This window comes from Malurus melanocephalus, unplaced genomic scaffold (assembly GCF_030028575.1).
Source record: "Malurus melanocephalus ecotype Western Australia unplaced genomic scaffold, MMel_1.1 scaffold_110, whole genome shotgun sequence".
Classification (NCBI taxonomy): domain Eukaryota; kingdom Metazoa; phylum Chordata; class Aves; order Passeriformes; family Maluridae; genus Malurus; species Malurus melanocephalus.
Window position 1 is genome coordinate 762,326 of NW_026623342.1, and position 15,328 is coordinate 777,653.

Consider the following 15,328-nt stretch of genomic DNA (forward strand, 5'->3'; position numbering starts at 1 on the left):
GAAGGAAGGAAGGAAGGAAGGAAGGAAGGAAGGAAGGAAGGAAGGAAGGAAGGAAGGAAGGAAGGAAGGAAGGAAGGAAGGAAGGAAGGAAGGAAAATGAGGAGGGGGGTTGCCCTTTATGAGGCAGAAGAGCTGGACTGTATGAAGTTCTTGTTAGGGTTGGATAATGAGCCAACTGAAATCTTGTGGGCAAATAATTACTGAGCACACCAATGTAGGTTACAATCCTCAAACAATCATGGTGACTGGGATAAGTGCCTGAAGACTGGAGCCAAGGAAATATCAGGGAACTTCAGGCCAGTCAACTTCACATCAATCTTGGTGTAGGTGATGCAGMGTATTGCCTATCCAGACTTCAGCAAGGCTTTTTGACACTGTCCCATAAGATTCTCATGGAGTAGTCAATAGAGTATGAGCTGGACAAGCAGACAGCGAGGTAAGCTGAAAACTGGCCTGAAAGGCTGCACCCAGTGGCATGAGGTCTAGGTGGAGCCCAGAAGGCAGCAGTGCAGCCCAGGGSTCAGTACAGGGTCCAGTCCTGGTCAACGCCTTCATTAATGATCTGGATGATGGGGCAAGGCTGCTGATGACACAAACTGGGATCAGTGGCCWATACACAATGGGGTCATAGTGCCATGGGCTGACAGGAACCTYGTGTTCAACGAGGGGAAGTGCAAAGTCCTGAGCTGCAGAGGAACAGCCACATGCACCAGGATAGGCTGGATCTGCCCAACTGGAAAGCAGCTTGGTGAAAATGGTCCTGGTAGACAGCAGGTTGATGTGAGCCGGCAATGGGCTCTTGTGGTAAATAAAGCTAATGATATCCTGAGCTGCATGAAGGAGAAGTGGTGTTACTGTGGGTCAGGGGAGGTGATCCTCCACTGCTTGACACTGCTGAGCCCATGCATGGAGTGCCAGGTTCAGCTCTTGGCTTTGCAATGCAAGAGACACAGTGGAGAGAGACCAGAGAAGGGCTGTGAAGATGACTAAGACAAGGGAGCATCTCTCCTGTGAGAAAGATTGAGAGAGTTGGCACTTTTCAACATGAAGAAGAGAAAGTTTGGTGGGGAATCTCATMAATGAATATTAATACATTAATATATACATTTTTATATATTAATGTAATCACACAGGATGAAGCAAGGCTTCTTTCAGTGGTGCCCAGTGGAAAGATCAGTCAGTGGGCATAAAATGAAACCTAGGAAATACCATGGGAACATCAGGAAATGCTTTGTAACTTAGGATCACCAGCCACTGGCACAAGCTGCCCAGGAAGGCTGTGTAGTCTTCATCAACAAAGATACTAAAAAGTTGCCTGGACATAGTCACTTCTAACTACTATTTACAATTCTCACCTAAAAACRACCCCACACTCTGCAGCTGGATGTACACAGACCATTTCTTATTTTGAGGGATAAACCTAGGCTAAGGTTTTATCTCTCTTATTTATCCCCATTTTCTATATCATAATCTTATGACCTTCCCACAGTCTCATGGCTTCTAAAGATTTACCAGGACCCAGAAGAATTGTGGTACTTCAGTTTCCCTTTCACTAGTAGAAGTCACTTTCAGACACTGCCTTTTTGTGAAGATCTTAATGTATCAACTTGAATTATAGGAAAGCATAATTATAAGACAGAATAGAGGAATTCGTTCTTCTCTGCAAAGTCAAGAAAATTTGAATTAAATTGTTCCTAAGATTTTGCTATAGAAATTAGCCAAAATGGGAATAAGGCAATATGAAGGAAGATCTCAGGCACACGACACCTTGAAACAAAGTAAACATTAGGAAGAGATAATTTTTAGAAGTTTTATAGTTAAACAATTGCATTTATAATTTCTYCATTTTCCTGCTCTCAATCTCATCTCTTCATGAGCTTTTCCCTATATTTACTGCCTTCTGTGTCTCTCCTGTGCCTTTCTTTTTTACTGCTCAAAGTTGAAGGCAGGACACTCCTTCTAGGATGAAATTACTGTGTACTATTCCAAGCTCACAGATTAAACATTTATGTTATCTGGTATATTTGAGGCTTCCAAGCTCATTCATGGATAAATTAGGTAATGTTTTTCTTACTGTTCTAAAACCTCTTGGCAACYGTGATGGAGAGGGGAAACCCCTGCTCTTGTTTTCACTCCTCAGAAGCCAAACCCAAGAAGTCAAAAAGCCTAATCACACCTTGCAGTCTACGTAATATAAACCTACAGCCACCGAAAACTGGGGTCTCAAGATTGTTTTTTGGCTGAAATTTAAAAGGTCAACAGATATTTATTTMCCCTGTCTAGCCCCTCTTAGCCCCACAATAACTCTCTCATTGCCTCTGCTTATCCAATGAATTCTTATCAGAACTGCCCACTAACTCAGACGCAATTTTTCAGACTCCACAGTGACAAAGCAAGGCCACAATAAATAAAATTAATAATACTTCTACCCTGCTTTCTCTACAGCAACAGACATACATTACATGTTGAGAACACTTCTCGTTAACTGCCTTTCTTGGGAACAATTTTATTTTTTCCACTATTATATTTTCTGGGATGAGACTTGGAATTTATAAATACTAAATTCTTTAAAGTTAGGTAAAATTGACCCTGATGGCCTGCTGATTTTTGCAGATAATGTCAGTGTGCAGAATGCAACACAATGTAATGAAATCCTGCTCTCATCATGTCCACCAGAAAAAATTATTTTGTCCACTTACAAGGTTTGTTTCTCTCAAGTCTTTGTCACCAACATATTTTTAGGTTATTGAACTTAGTGAAGACTGTGACAGAGTCACAAGAGAGAATATTTTGTCTTGATATTRTTAATCTATTTCATTAGCTTACTGCACACTTCTCATTTCTTCTGCCTTTTYGAAATGCCACCTACACGGATAAAATTACATTAGGAGTTCTCAATATTTCCATGAAGACGAAGAGAAATCACATAAAGAGRCGACTATTAAGAAGTAGGGAAAAACAAAGATTAACTTGAGATGCACAGGATTTAACTTATTTTTAAAACAATCCCAGACAAGGCTTCCAGTGGGAGGAAAGTATATACATTTTTTAAATAATCTAGAAATATCATGAATATGCTATCAAATGTAAAGTTAAAATTCAGTTTCACTGAGTTTCAACATGAGATGATTCAAAAAAGAAGTAACTAAAGCCACTSTAAAGGAAGTGCCCTACCACAAAACAAGGAATCCCTGCCAGTGTACCAGYGCAGTCAAATGCCAACTTCCAGTTTAAAACTTATTATGAATAAAAAAGTGTATCAATAAAATGGAAAATATGCAGGAAATAACAGAAAAATACCAAAGTAAGCAAATAAAGCATCTGTAAACCAGTACATGATTACACATTTCTCTGTTTCCCAGTTATATTCTGTAGCCTTTACATTTTCAATACTGGTGACTCCCAACAGTTTTGACTTCTTGATAGTTACGTGTAACATCATTCTCATGTATCTTCCCACTGAAGCACGAAACATGGCAAACAACAAACCACAGGAATATTGCTTATTTTGCCTAATTCAAAACACAATCCCAAACAGGTAGTGCCAGGCAGCAGTAAAATTTGAGGCACCAACCACTGCATAATCTTCAATCAGCTGAAAGCTCATCTGTGAATCAGAAACAGGACATAGCCAGGCCTTTTCTGAAAACTGTGTGTGCAACAGTGTTGTGGTTTGGGAATGTTTCCACCACGCTGTGCTGACCTGGAAAGGACCCTGTTCCCTGGAAGAGACTCCCTTCCCCCTGCCCATCAATGAGGAGAGGTGGCACAGAACAACCTCTGGGTCCTGGCCACGGCCCCCTCCTGGCTACTGCCAAAATTAACCCTGTCCTGCCTGGAACCGGACACAGTTATAACTGTTCAAGGCTGATAAACATGAAAGCTAGTCTCGCCTTGAGCAGCAGGTTCTCCCAACCTAAATTACCCTACAATTACATACCACAGCAAACATTTTAATCTGAAAACCCTGAAAATATTTTGTAACCTCATTTATAAATCTTTGCCCCAGAATTAACTTTTGAAACAGAATCTTCTCCCAGAGGATGAGAATAGGGCATCAATCGATAAAATCTAGGACACAGAAGCACAGTAGGTACAAACTCGTCCTAGTTAAGTAACAGAATTGATGAAATGTGTATATTATCCTTATAGCAAGACAACTTACACAATTTAAACATTAACCCAGTAGAAAGGGTATTTCTGGTTGTACAAACAGACCYGAGGAACTCACAAAGGATGCTATCAGTGAGCTGAGCTACTGGCAGCCATAGAATACAGGTCACTTGAAAAGTCGTAATCATTGAATCCAAGTAATGTCAAGAAAGGGAGCCTTGAGCCTAACCACAAAGCAAGACCAAGAAGCCCTATGTTGTGGTTGTTTAGTCTTATCCTAAAAATACCTACACAACAAAAGTTCAACAATCTACCCTCTTTGACCTTTTTTCACTTCTAAACTTTCTCATTAAATATGCTTCCTGGTGACCTAATGTTTTTTACAGACTTCTCTGATCTACTTGCTTTCTTCAAGATGATACTAGATCTGGTGTCCCAACTTCCATCTAATAAACASTAAGTAGAGTTTACTCTGTGTGTCTTAACTGTCTATACTGCATTTCATTGCGGTGGTGCAATGAGAGCTCTTTGCTACTTTTTACAGTAAGTCAAGCAGTCTGAACTTCCTGCCCCTTACTCMATTTGTGGTTCATTGTACTGCTTTCCATATCCTTCTCTGGAGATCTGCTGTCTACACAGCCATTCTGAACTTTTTCACTTAAATATTGTTTATATTAAAACCTGCAACAATGTGCTGAAGTTTTGGCTGGGGTAGAGTTAGTTTTCTTCAGAGTGTCTGGGGGCTGTGGTTCGGATTTGTACTGAACTTGGGGTTGATAATATAGAGATTTTTTTTTATGTCTGAGCAGGGCTTACACCAAGCCAAGACCTTTTCTGCTTTTCATCCTGCATCGCTGGCAAGGGGCTGGGGGTGGCTGGGAGGAGACCCAGCCAGTACAGGTGACCCCAAAGGACCAGAGAGATATTCCAGACCATATGACATCACATTCAGTATATAAAGTAGGGCAAGAAGGAGAAAGGGGGGGACATTTGGAGTGATGGTGCTTGTCTTCCCAAGTACCTGCTATCTGTGATGGGGCCCTGCCCTCCTTGAGATGGCTGAACAGCTGCCTGCCYATGGGAAGTGATGAAATAATTTCTTTTTTCTACTTTGCCTGTGCACACAGCTTTTGCTTTCTGTATGAGTTTGTCTTTATCTCAACCCCTGAGTTTTCTGGCTTTTACTTTTCTGATTCTCTCTCCAAACCTGCTCATGGGGGAGTGAYCAAGTGGCTGTGTGCYGCTTGGATACTGGGTGGGGTTAAACCAATAATATCATTATCATTCTGAAACTTAATCCTGTCCTCTGCAAAGTACTGGCAGCTTTTCCCAAGTAARTATCAACTGCAATTTAATAAACATTTTCTCTATCATACTATCTAGAGAAAAGCTTATCTCTTTCTAGAGAATACCACTTGACAGAACCTCATCCTTCTTGTTTGACAGTATACCAATGATAACTGCTCATTGAAATTATAATTCCAAGACAGAGAAGGGTAAAACATACCMTACTTTTTGGTGACTTTTTGCTTCAGAATTTGTTTTATAAACAAATTTTCAACTGACCTCTTAATTTTTGTGGCAGGAATRTTGGTAAGAAGCTAGACTGCTCTTACAGGATCTTCACCAAGATTAAATTTCTGTGCTTTTCTTTAGGAGCACTTTTAATGTTTTATAAGTTATAAAATATCACACACCACCTATCACACCTCCTTGGGATCTGTTACCTTGTCACAGAGGGAAATCAGATTGCTTTACATGATTTATTCTCAACAAATCCATTTTCACCGTTGTTTAGCATCTTTTTATCTTCTCTGTGATTCCAAACAGATTATCTGCTCAAGTGTCTTTTCAGGAATCAAATTTAGCCTGACTGGCCTATAATTCCCTGGGCCTTTGTGTGTTTTYTGGAAAGACAGACACAAAGATTTCTTCCCTCCCCCTACAATTCATTTACTTTTTATCCTCTAATTCTCAAAGCTCATAAGGGAAGAGTCTAAGATTTCTTAAGTATTCCACAGTGAATTAATTGTGCCAGACAATTTGAAAATATCTGACTCATCTAAGATGACTCTAACCTGTTCTTATCCCTCTTCCCTTGTTTTAATTATGCTAGTCTTCAGAGCAAAATCAGCCTCTTTTTAAATCAGTGCTGAGGAAGAAAAAAGCTTCCAACAACCAAACAAACAGGCATGCCTCTGTTAGTTTTACCTCTCTGACAATAATTGGGCCAACTCTTTTCCTTGTCTTACTCTGATTCATTACATATAAAATATTTTATTTTACTCTATTGTTAAAACCTCGCTTAAAGACGGTCCATACTTTTTTGCAATATCTATGACCAAAATGTTGTTCAGGCTGAAACTCAAAGGATCCGTGGGATGCTTGGTATGTGATCTTATTAGCACTAGGGGTTCAGACATTTTTGCTTCAGTAAGCTCCTCCAATATTTTTCAGACTTAACAGATTTTGTTCCTCAGTGTTCAGATTGATGCTTATAATAACTCACAGCAGAAAAGGAACATGATGAAATAATTGGATTTATTCTCCCTTTTAAGTGAACCAGAGTCAGGATACAAGCCTCCCTCAAAAACCTATGTTTTTGCATATCAAAGRGTATAAACAAACCTTTGCACTCGGGTGCAATGACCTTGGGTGTAAAAAACAGACACGYGAAAGCACGGGTAGTTTTTATTGCAGACACTCAAATAAACCCCAGAAGGGAATTARGCTTATTCAATACAGCAAATGTGACCTACAAACAGCAAGCCAAACAAGAGTGAAAAAGTGGGACTGTTTCTTTTTCCTTAATTGCTGTTAGTAAAGGAAGTAGCTCCTTCGAAGTCTGATGTTAGCATCCCCCTGTGTGTACTAGAAATTATGCAAATCTTACCTCAGAGAACCTTTGTACATCCTGGGTTAAAGTTCCTACTCTCTTCCAATGATAATGCTTGAGTAACTTCAAAATTGCTGGATTCACTGCATTATCAGATGGCACYGTCCGGAAGAAATAAGGATATTTTTTCTTATCAGCCAACTCGGGAGTTGTTGCCGCAAATGAAAGCTGGAAAAAAATCAAAGATAAAAAAAAAAAAAATGAATGTCACCATAAGTCATCTAGCAGTCAGTAAAAAAACTTTGCTTTTGTCAGTGCAGCAAGACACAATCTGTGCATTTCTGTCACGTAGAGAAGTTTCATCATCATACAGCTTGAAAATCCAACCATCACCATTTTCTTTTAAAGAGATTTTTGAAATATTTTAGATCAATAAACCACCTGCTGCAAAATTAAACTAGGGAATCTTAAAAGTCAGTGATGTAAAATCCTCTGTTTAAAATCATGCATCTTACACATTGCACAGAGCAATAAGGCCTAAGGGAGTAAATCTCTATGATGAATTCCCCATCAATTACTCTTCATCGAAGTTGAGAATACCTCCAAGAGAATATTATATTCTCAAAGTCTTATATATCTTTAAATTACTGGGTGAACCTCTAGTAGTACTTCTTCCTATCTTCATGCAATAAAACAGCTCCAGGTAACAGAAAAAGAGAAAATCATTATGTTTGCCAAGACTGCCACTCGGAAGTTCACTTGGTCCCAGCTTCCTGCGCTGAGGCAGCCCCCTGTGGTTTGTGTTATAAAAGAGGATTCAGTGGCTAAAACACTGGGATTTGTTCATGGTTTGAGAACGCTTACAACAAAAGAAAAGAGGAAAAWTTTTAAAACACACATAAACAAACAGAAAAATTCAATGAATTCTTCTGCCCAGGTTAAAGGTGGTATATTTTTGTGAATGCTTTTCAGAGAATGTTTTGAGGAAAATGCCTGCGCATTCACTTTTTGAAAACTCTCCTACTCCAAAGACACTTCTGGTCATTCCCTCCAGTTCTTTTTAGGCTGCTAGCAATGTGCTTCTCAAGCATTTTTTCAGCCAGGAATTTTGTTTGATTGAGGGGTTTCTTAAAGTACTGTTTTAATGCAAATTGGTTTGACTGACAAAAAATAAGCTCCCTGATACAGTTTACTTAAACTCTTTCTGGCTCAGTAGAGAATCAGAAAATGCAGGTAAATTCAAGACTATATAAGTATATCCAACCATAGCTTTCTAAGTTTTCACTTTTTTAATCAAGCACTCAATATATTTGGGTCAGATAATCTTTTTTGAAATTCAGAACAGATAAACTTAATCTGAAATAACAGTTCAAGTCTTTTCCCCATGTTAATAAAAATCTAGGTTTAGTCTATGAGAAACAGGACTTATTCTCTGTCTGATTTTAGACTCACAAATATTATATTGCTTTGTTATAAAGACCTGAATATAGCTTGTTTTCCTAATCGAAAGAAATCCAAAAAATTTGAAGTGTGCATAACTTGGACAGTTTACAGTATACCATTCAAAACAGAAGAATCTTTTTTTTCTACCAGTCAGGAGATAGTGAATATTGTAATTGTCATGCAATTCTGAGGTAAACCATTTTTAATATAGCAACTGATCTTTCATTAGATTTAATGAAAAAGTGCAATATGAGGTGCTATGATACATTGCCATTTTGGTGTTCCAAAACCTTTCCCAGAAGGAAAAAAAGAATGAACTTCTGCCAGGTAGATCTAGTCTTTTTTTTTTGTCTAACTTGGTGGTCCTGAACATGATGCATTCACTGCACAATGAAGGTGGAAATAAGGAGCTGTACCTCTGACTGAAAAAGTGAGACAATTTGACAGTAGAAATCCAACATGAAGAGGAATACCTCTCAGCAGCCCAGCTGCTTGCAGCCTGCTGACTGAAAAGAACTTGCTTTTCAAGTCGTTATTTGGTTTTGGATCAAATGTAATTCAATTGATCCTTACGAAAAAGAAGCAAAGAACAACAGTGAAGGAATAGTAGTGGCAAGAAACATCAGCAAGGTTCATCTAGCTCAGCTTCACGGACTGAATGGCAAATTTTTCTGATCAGTAGTACAAAGCTCCACAGTAATGAGAAGCATCTCTGTATGTGTGAGCTGCCTTGAGGATGAARACTTGTTACACAAGCAAGACAATTAAAAACCATCCTTTGTGATTTTTTAGGGACTTAAGGGGCCTAAATTAGTACCCTAATTGCTCAAATTTCCTTAAAAACAATCAAGCTTACAGAAAGATAAAGTTTTATAACAGATTTCTCAGCCATGTGAGGTGAGATGAGATGAGTCCAGGTTTAAGTATAAAACTAATGATACCTGAATTACAAAAGAATATTCCTCTTCATTTTCTTTTCTTTTCGAAGAAAGGTTTTATTAAAATATAAAATGGGAAAATTTCATGCTCAAACAATTCTTGGATTGTAGGATATATTCAGAGGCCTTTCTGTCAAACATCACATATATCATCATGATTGGTCTCATTTTGGATCACTTTGACATTTAATAAGATGCTCATAAGAGATGTAGAAATATCCTGAAAAGGTTCAGTAATGGAAAATATTCAACTTTTCGTAAAATTGTCCMTGTAAGAGTTTGGGACATGCAATGAACTTAACCCAACAATCACTAGCACTCAATATTTTGCTTTGAGAGGGACAAGGGGGAATATTGGAAAAAAACCCCTCATTATATTCTAAAAAGTGGTAATAAAAATATCATGTTAAGAAATGAACTGTCATAAGGCAGACTTACTGGAAAAGTATGTCAGACAACACAGCTATAGGGAAATATCAGGAAAATACTCATTACTAAACCTTTATTTACTGTAATAAAGCAAACAAGATCACAACACGGTCCACCCACATATGCATTGAGATGATACAGTCCTTGTTAACTGAACATTAATCCTCTGTATTTTAGGGCTAATGTTGTTTATCCATGGCTGATTTGAAACTTGCATATTGAAAGAAAAACTTTTCATAGTTTCCTCATTTCATTCTATAGGACTGAAAACCATTCTGCTTTTTGTTACAGGAATTTGGTTGGTTTTTTTTGTTTTTTTTTTTACTTTCAGTTATTTAGCCAAAAATCTGGATGAATGGCAATCAGATTTTAATGTAATTCTTTGCAGAACACAAAAGTTCTATTTTTCACATGATTTCAATGCATATATATTCATGAACTGCTATGATTTTTTTACAGGTGTTTATAGTTGCCTCTCCATGTTCAGGAGGAGTGAGAGATAAACATTTATCTGAAGGATTATAATTCTGCAATAAATACCTATGGGTGTATGATGTCATTTTTTCACAGAAAATTATTTTATGTAATTGCTAAAAGGTGATGGCCGAAAGCCAAACTTCAAGAAAGGATGAATGAAAGGGAAAAAGGAAGATTTTTTTCAAATTGCTATAAAGCAGAAGACACAGTGGACAGTCACCAGGTGATATAACTGTGTGTGTGGTGTTTCTGTGTGTGCATAGATAAACAGGATCTGTGCTTATGTGAATGTAGATCTAGAGAAAAAAAAAACAACTTACACATAATGTATATAATATATATATAGTATATATATATATCTGTTTGAATACTGCCAGAAAAACTGCAGTTACTTCCTAGATTATCTCTGAGAAGTCTTTCTTTAGAATATCTTTAGAATATCTCCTTCCAATTTGTGAGCAACTGGATCTGAACTTAAAATGAGGGTATATAGGGAGACATAAGCTATGACTCAGATGGGAATTTCTGAAATGAAAGAGCGTAAAACTTTGAAATAGAAAATAAGATAAAGTTTACCATTCAAGCAAGAATATTAACTATAGTACAAATTGAGAACCAAACAGACCAAGATATTGGATTGGATTTGGAGGGCTGCTGAAAAACTGAAAAATGTACAGAAGCATTTTATTAAAGAGGYTTTGGGGTCAGGTATATATGTTGATATATCAAATTTCCCCCAAAAAGATGATACTTTTTTTAAATGTTAATTTAGTTGAAAATCCACACATTTTCATGGAAGGTTTGTCAACAACACTAGATAGTGAGATGAAAGGAAAAGATAGTTTAAAACAAAGTGTTGAAAGGAAYAGTTCTGCAGAAGGGGAGTAAAAGGTAGCTTCCTAACCCTATATTAAGTTTAAAGGAGGTGTGGTAGATTAACTGAGAGACATCAGTCTRAAGTGCTTTCAAGTGTTTCTGTTCAAGGAAGTACTGGTGCCTTCCCTTAAAGAAAGTCAGTACAGAAGCAGGAACGATAAGATGATAAGCTCTACTCTTCATTTAAGAAAATGGAGACCAGGACTAATGAAATCAATGGGCAAGACTAAGAGTTAATTAAGAAAGGAAGGATATTATTGGGAAGCTGAAACAAAATTAGAAAAGGAAACAGCACTATGTACAGAATGTATATATCTCATATATGAGTTCAGAGGTTGGAAGCTGGAAGGCTGAATAAAGTCAGACTGCTGTCCCATGTACTGCAGAGAGAAAGGAAGCCATCAGAAATGGCAAGTAATCTTCTGTTTGGTTGTTTTACTATCTCTAGGAAGCACTTCTGTTTATTTTTTGTCACTGTAATAGCGTACAAAAATCTGGAAAAGATAAAAGAGCAGAACTATCCCTGGATAAACAGTCACTCTCATCTAAGGCAACAGGTCTGTTTAGGAGTCACATTTATTGAAATGGATTSTATCAGCTAAAGTAGAACAGTGACAGGAACCCTAACAAAGTTACTGTGGTTCCCCAAATGTGCAGACTCCAGCTGAGTCTGACCCAAGCTGAAAGGAGCCGRGCAGAGCTGGGTGGAGCAGTCAAAWRYRGCAACGCCAGYGCCAGCAGCARWTGTRACSAATCAAGTCCAGYGTCCRAAGCAGYGSTGCAGCTCAACTTGGACAATCCAGCTCTTAGGAGCTGTTTTTCATTGTTTTTCTGTTTCTGGCTCAGGGATGGGGAGATGATGCTGTGGGGAGCACCTACGATCCTGTCTTTGTCTGGGAAAATCACGTGGTGCTGTGTTTGGGAACAGCTGCCATCTCGTCTTTGTCCCAGCAGCCATCCAGAGCTATGTCAAGGTGATGAACATCTTTTTGTGTGCAAAGCACTTTCTCCTCTTGTATACTATTATTATTGATGTTGCAGCTGTGTGTTTTTAGTCCATTACTGTTTGCTTTCAGTAAATTGTTATCTCAACCCAAGGTCTCTGCCTTTGTCCCTCTCCTGGCGAAGAGGATGGGAGGAAAGGAAGTRGCTATTTGGAGTTTAATTTCTACGTACTGTGTTCATGGAGTGTAATAATATTATTCCCCAATGGAGAGGAAAAAGAAAAGGGAAAAAACGCCTTGAGGTAAAAGGGTAACCTGCCTTGAATAAACTGTTGTGCTAAGAGAAATGATTCATGTTTGCAAGTGCAGGAAATCAGTTTATTGAGCACCAGAGAGATTAGTTTAATTTTCCTAGGTGTCTACATGAGGCTTCTACAAGTTTTTTATTAATGATGGCTAAAAATTTGAATCTGTCCCTCTTGCTGCAAAACTAGTCCCGATGGAGAGGGTTTTATATATTGCAGAAATCACCTTTATTTCCTGCATCTTTTCCAGAAAGCCAAATTACACTGATGAATCAGCATTGCTAAACAGGACATAAAGTGCAGATTCAACTGATTGGTGCTAACATTTATCATCATAACTAAAGATTGCATGTCATGTGTGCTTCGATAGGAAGCAATATTTTCTGGAAAAAAAAAAAAAAAAAAAAAAAAAAAAACAAAAAAAAAAAAAAAAAAAAAAAAAAAAAAAAGGGGGGGGAAAATGTCAGAAAGCTTCATGGAAAATACTCTTACAATTGTACAGGACTGCACAGCCAGAACCTTGTCATAGGAAAATAACAAGGACAAAACTCAGGAAGATGACAATTTGCAACAATGTATACTTGTGACGCCACACAGCACTCCTTTGTGTGCCTTGCCAGGAGCTCTAAGGCTTTGACAAGCCTGTGCCAGCAATAATGATACTCAAGTTCAAGCATGTGATGACTTGATGGTCCCAGGAGCTAGAAGGACCAGAACGGAAACTAATGAATAATGAAGAGTTAAAAGATTTGCCTGCTGCAGCTCTTGAGACAGCATTAGGTGATGTCACGTAACAAATGAAACAATATGCTCTTAACTCAGAGACAGAGAACAGATTGAAGCATAACAAACTGCATTTTTAAAGGAATGGCAATTATAAAATATAAATATTTAGGTTAAATGTTAATTCACAATAACCTTACTATACAAGCCAACTTACCCAGATGTGCAGTCAAACCACCACTGAACCTCATCTTGCCGCTAGCCAAGTTATGAATAAATTTTAATATCATAATAGTACTTGAAATAAGACAAAAATTATATTTATTCAAGAATATTAAAGAGAACCTTAAATACATGATAGCATATATTATAAGAAAAGGGATTTTTCAGATTGCTTTCTCCCACCTCAATGCACAAAATGCATAATCCAATCAGCTTTGATGGATGACTTCGAGGAAAAGCAAGTGGAAGTAACATTACAAAGATGGTTACAAGCATCTATATATTTGGGAAATATGTCAACATAAGAAGCTAAGTGCAGCAATTTCATTGACAATTGCATTGCACAGATCTTCRAAGCAGGTGAAAACAATACWCAGTAATAAAGATCAAGAAACAAAGATAATGTTTCTTGACAATTTACCTGTACAGCTGCTCGTGATGAGTGTCTACATACAGACAGCAAAGGAACRGGTTCTGAACTGGACCTAGGAATCATAGTGGCAATCTTTCCTCCCAGCTATGCCTARTCCTGATCCCCAAATAGCACAGGTGGTAAGTTGACATAAAGAAGACATAACATAAATTGACTAAAGAAGAAAACATGAACAAGAAATTATGCTTTTCCAGCAGTGGCAAAGCAGTTACATTTTTACCTGTCATATAATACTCCTAAATAATTACTGGAGTGAAAAATCTGGACACTCATCATTCAGAAGATTTTATGGGACTGGACAAACTTCATTGTTACAACACATATAACTCTTTATAATTAAAAAATATTCTGATATCTCTGGGAGGGCTTTCACTATGACAGCTGCAAGAGCAAAATAAAAGTCTGTGAGAATATTTATGATCACTCACTAGCTGGTACATGGGCAGGATGCCTCATCTAAATGGGAACATGAAGATACACATTGTATTAAACTCACTGGACAAGAACTGATCCCATGGATGAACATCCCTTTCATCATCCATAACACATTACCCCTGTGATTAAAGCTACTGTTCCTTTTAAAATCAGATATTTTGCCAAACATTGCTACTCAATATCATTTGCTGTTACCTTCATTAATTCTGTGTSTGAAATTGCTTTCACTGACTGCCTTTGGCACCTGGGAGTTTACAGAAAAAAGCACTTCCAGCTGGTCTCAAGTTTGGAAGGCACCTGCCTCAATGCTGATGGCATTCCAGTGAATTAATCCAATCACAATAAGATTGACATTCAGCTGCATTTTGCTCTGGAGACATTTTAGGAAGCAATTCTGGGTTCTGAATGAATTAATACTTCTGAGGACAGAAACCGGTTTAGATAAAATCCATATGAGAAGTACTTCAGCTGAAACATGTGTGCCCATATGTTAATGGGAAAGGAGCATTCGGTCCTGTCTCCCTGGGCAGCCCAAACTACTCACAGCATAATTTGATAGGATATGTAGATGTCTGAATGCAAGAAGTTAGTTTTGATGTTCAAYTTTTTTAATTTCATCATGTCTGTGGTTTAGGATGAGGAATAGTGRCTGAAGTTCTGGGGCCCKCAATASAAGAASGATGTRGACCTGTTGGAGKAAGYSCAGAGGAGGACCACAAATATGATCAGGGCCTGGAGCACCTCTCCCAAAAAGACAAGGGTAAGAGAATTGGGGCTGTTTAGCCTGGGGAAGAAAGGACTCTGGAAAAAAAACTTTGTAGCACTTTCCAGTACCTAAAAGAGAGACACAGAGGGACTTTTTTACAAGGATATGGAGTGATAGGACATGGGGGAAAGGCTTTAAATTGCAAGAGATTGGGTATTAGGAAGACACGTTTTACTGTGAGGATAGTGAGGCTCTGGAACAGGCTTCCCAGTTAAGGTGGGGATGCCCCATCCCTGGAAGTGTTCAAGTCCAGTCTGAGCAAGGCTTGGAGCAAGATAATCTAGTAGAAGGTGTCCCTACCCATAGCAGTGTGGTTTGAAACTAGATAGCCTCTAAGGTCCCTTCAAACTCAACCCATTCTATGATGCCATTAATTCATTCTGAGCTG

At 38.1% G+C, this 15,328-nt stretch overlaps 1 protein-coding gene across 1 annotated transcript in view; it reads right to left on the minus strand.

Annotated features, from left to right (window-relative positions):
- The window catches only part of LOC130575509 (gamma-aminobutyric acid type B receptor subunit 2-like), a 222,246-nt gene that overhangs the window by 136,488 nt on the left and 70,430 nt on the right, over window positions 1–15,328 (minus strand). Inside the window, exon 3 of the mRNA XM_057369433.1 lies at window positions 7,007–7,177. Coding sequence (XP_057225416.1) covers window positions 7,007–7,177 — 171 coding nt within the window. The remainder of the gene's footprint in view (window positions 1–7,006; window positions 7,178–15,328) is intronic.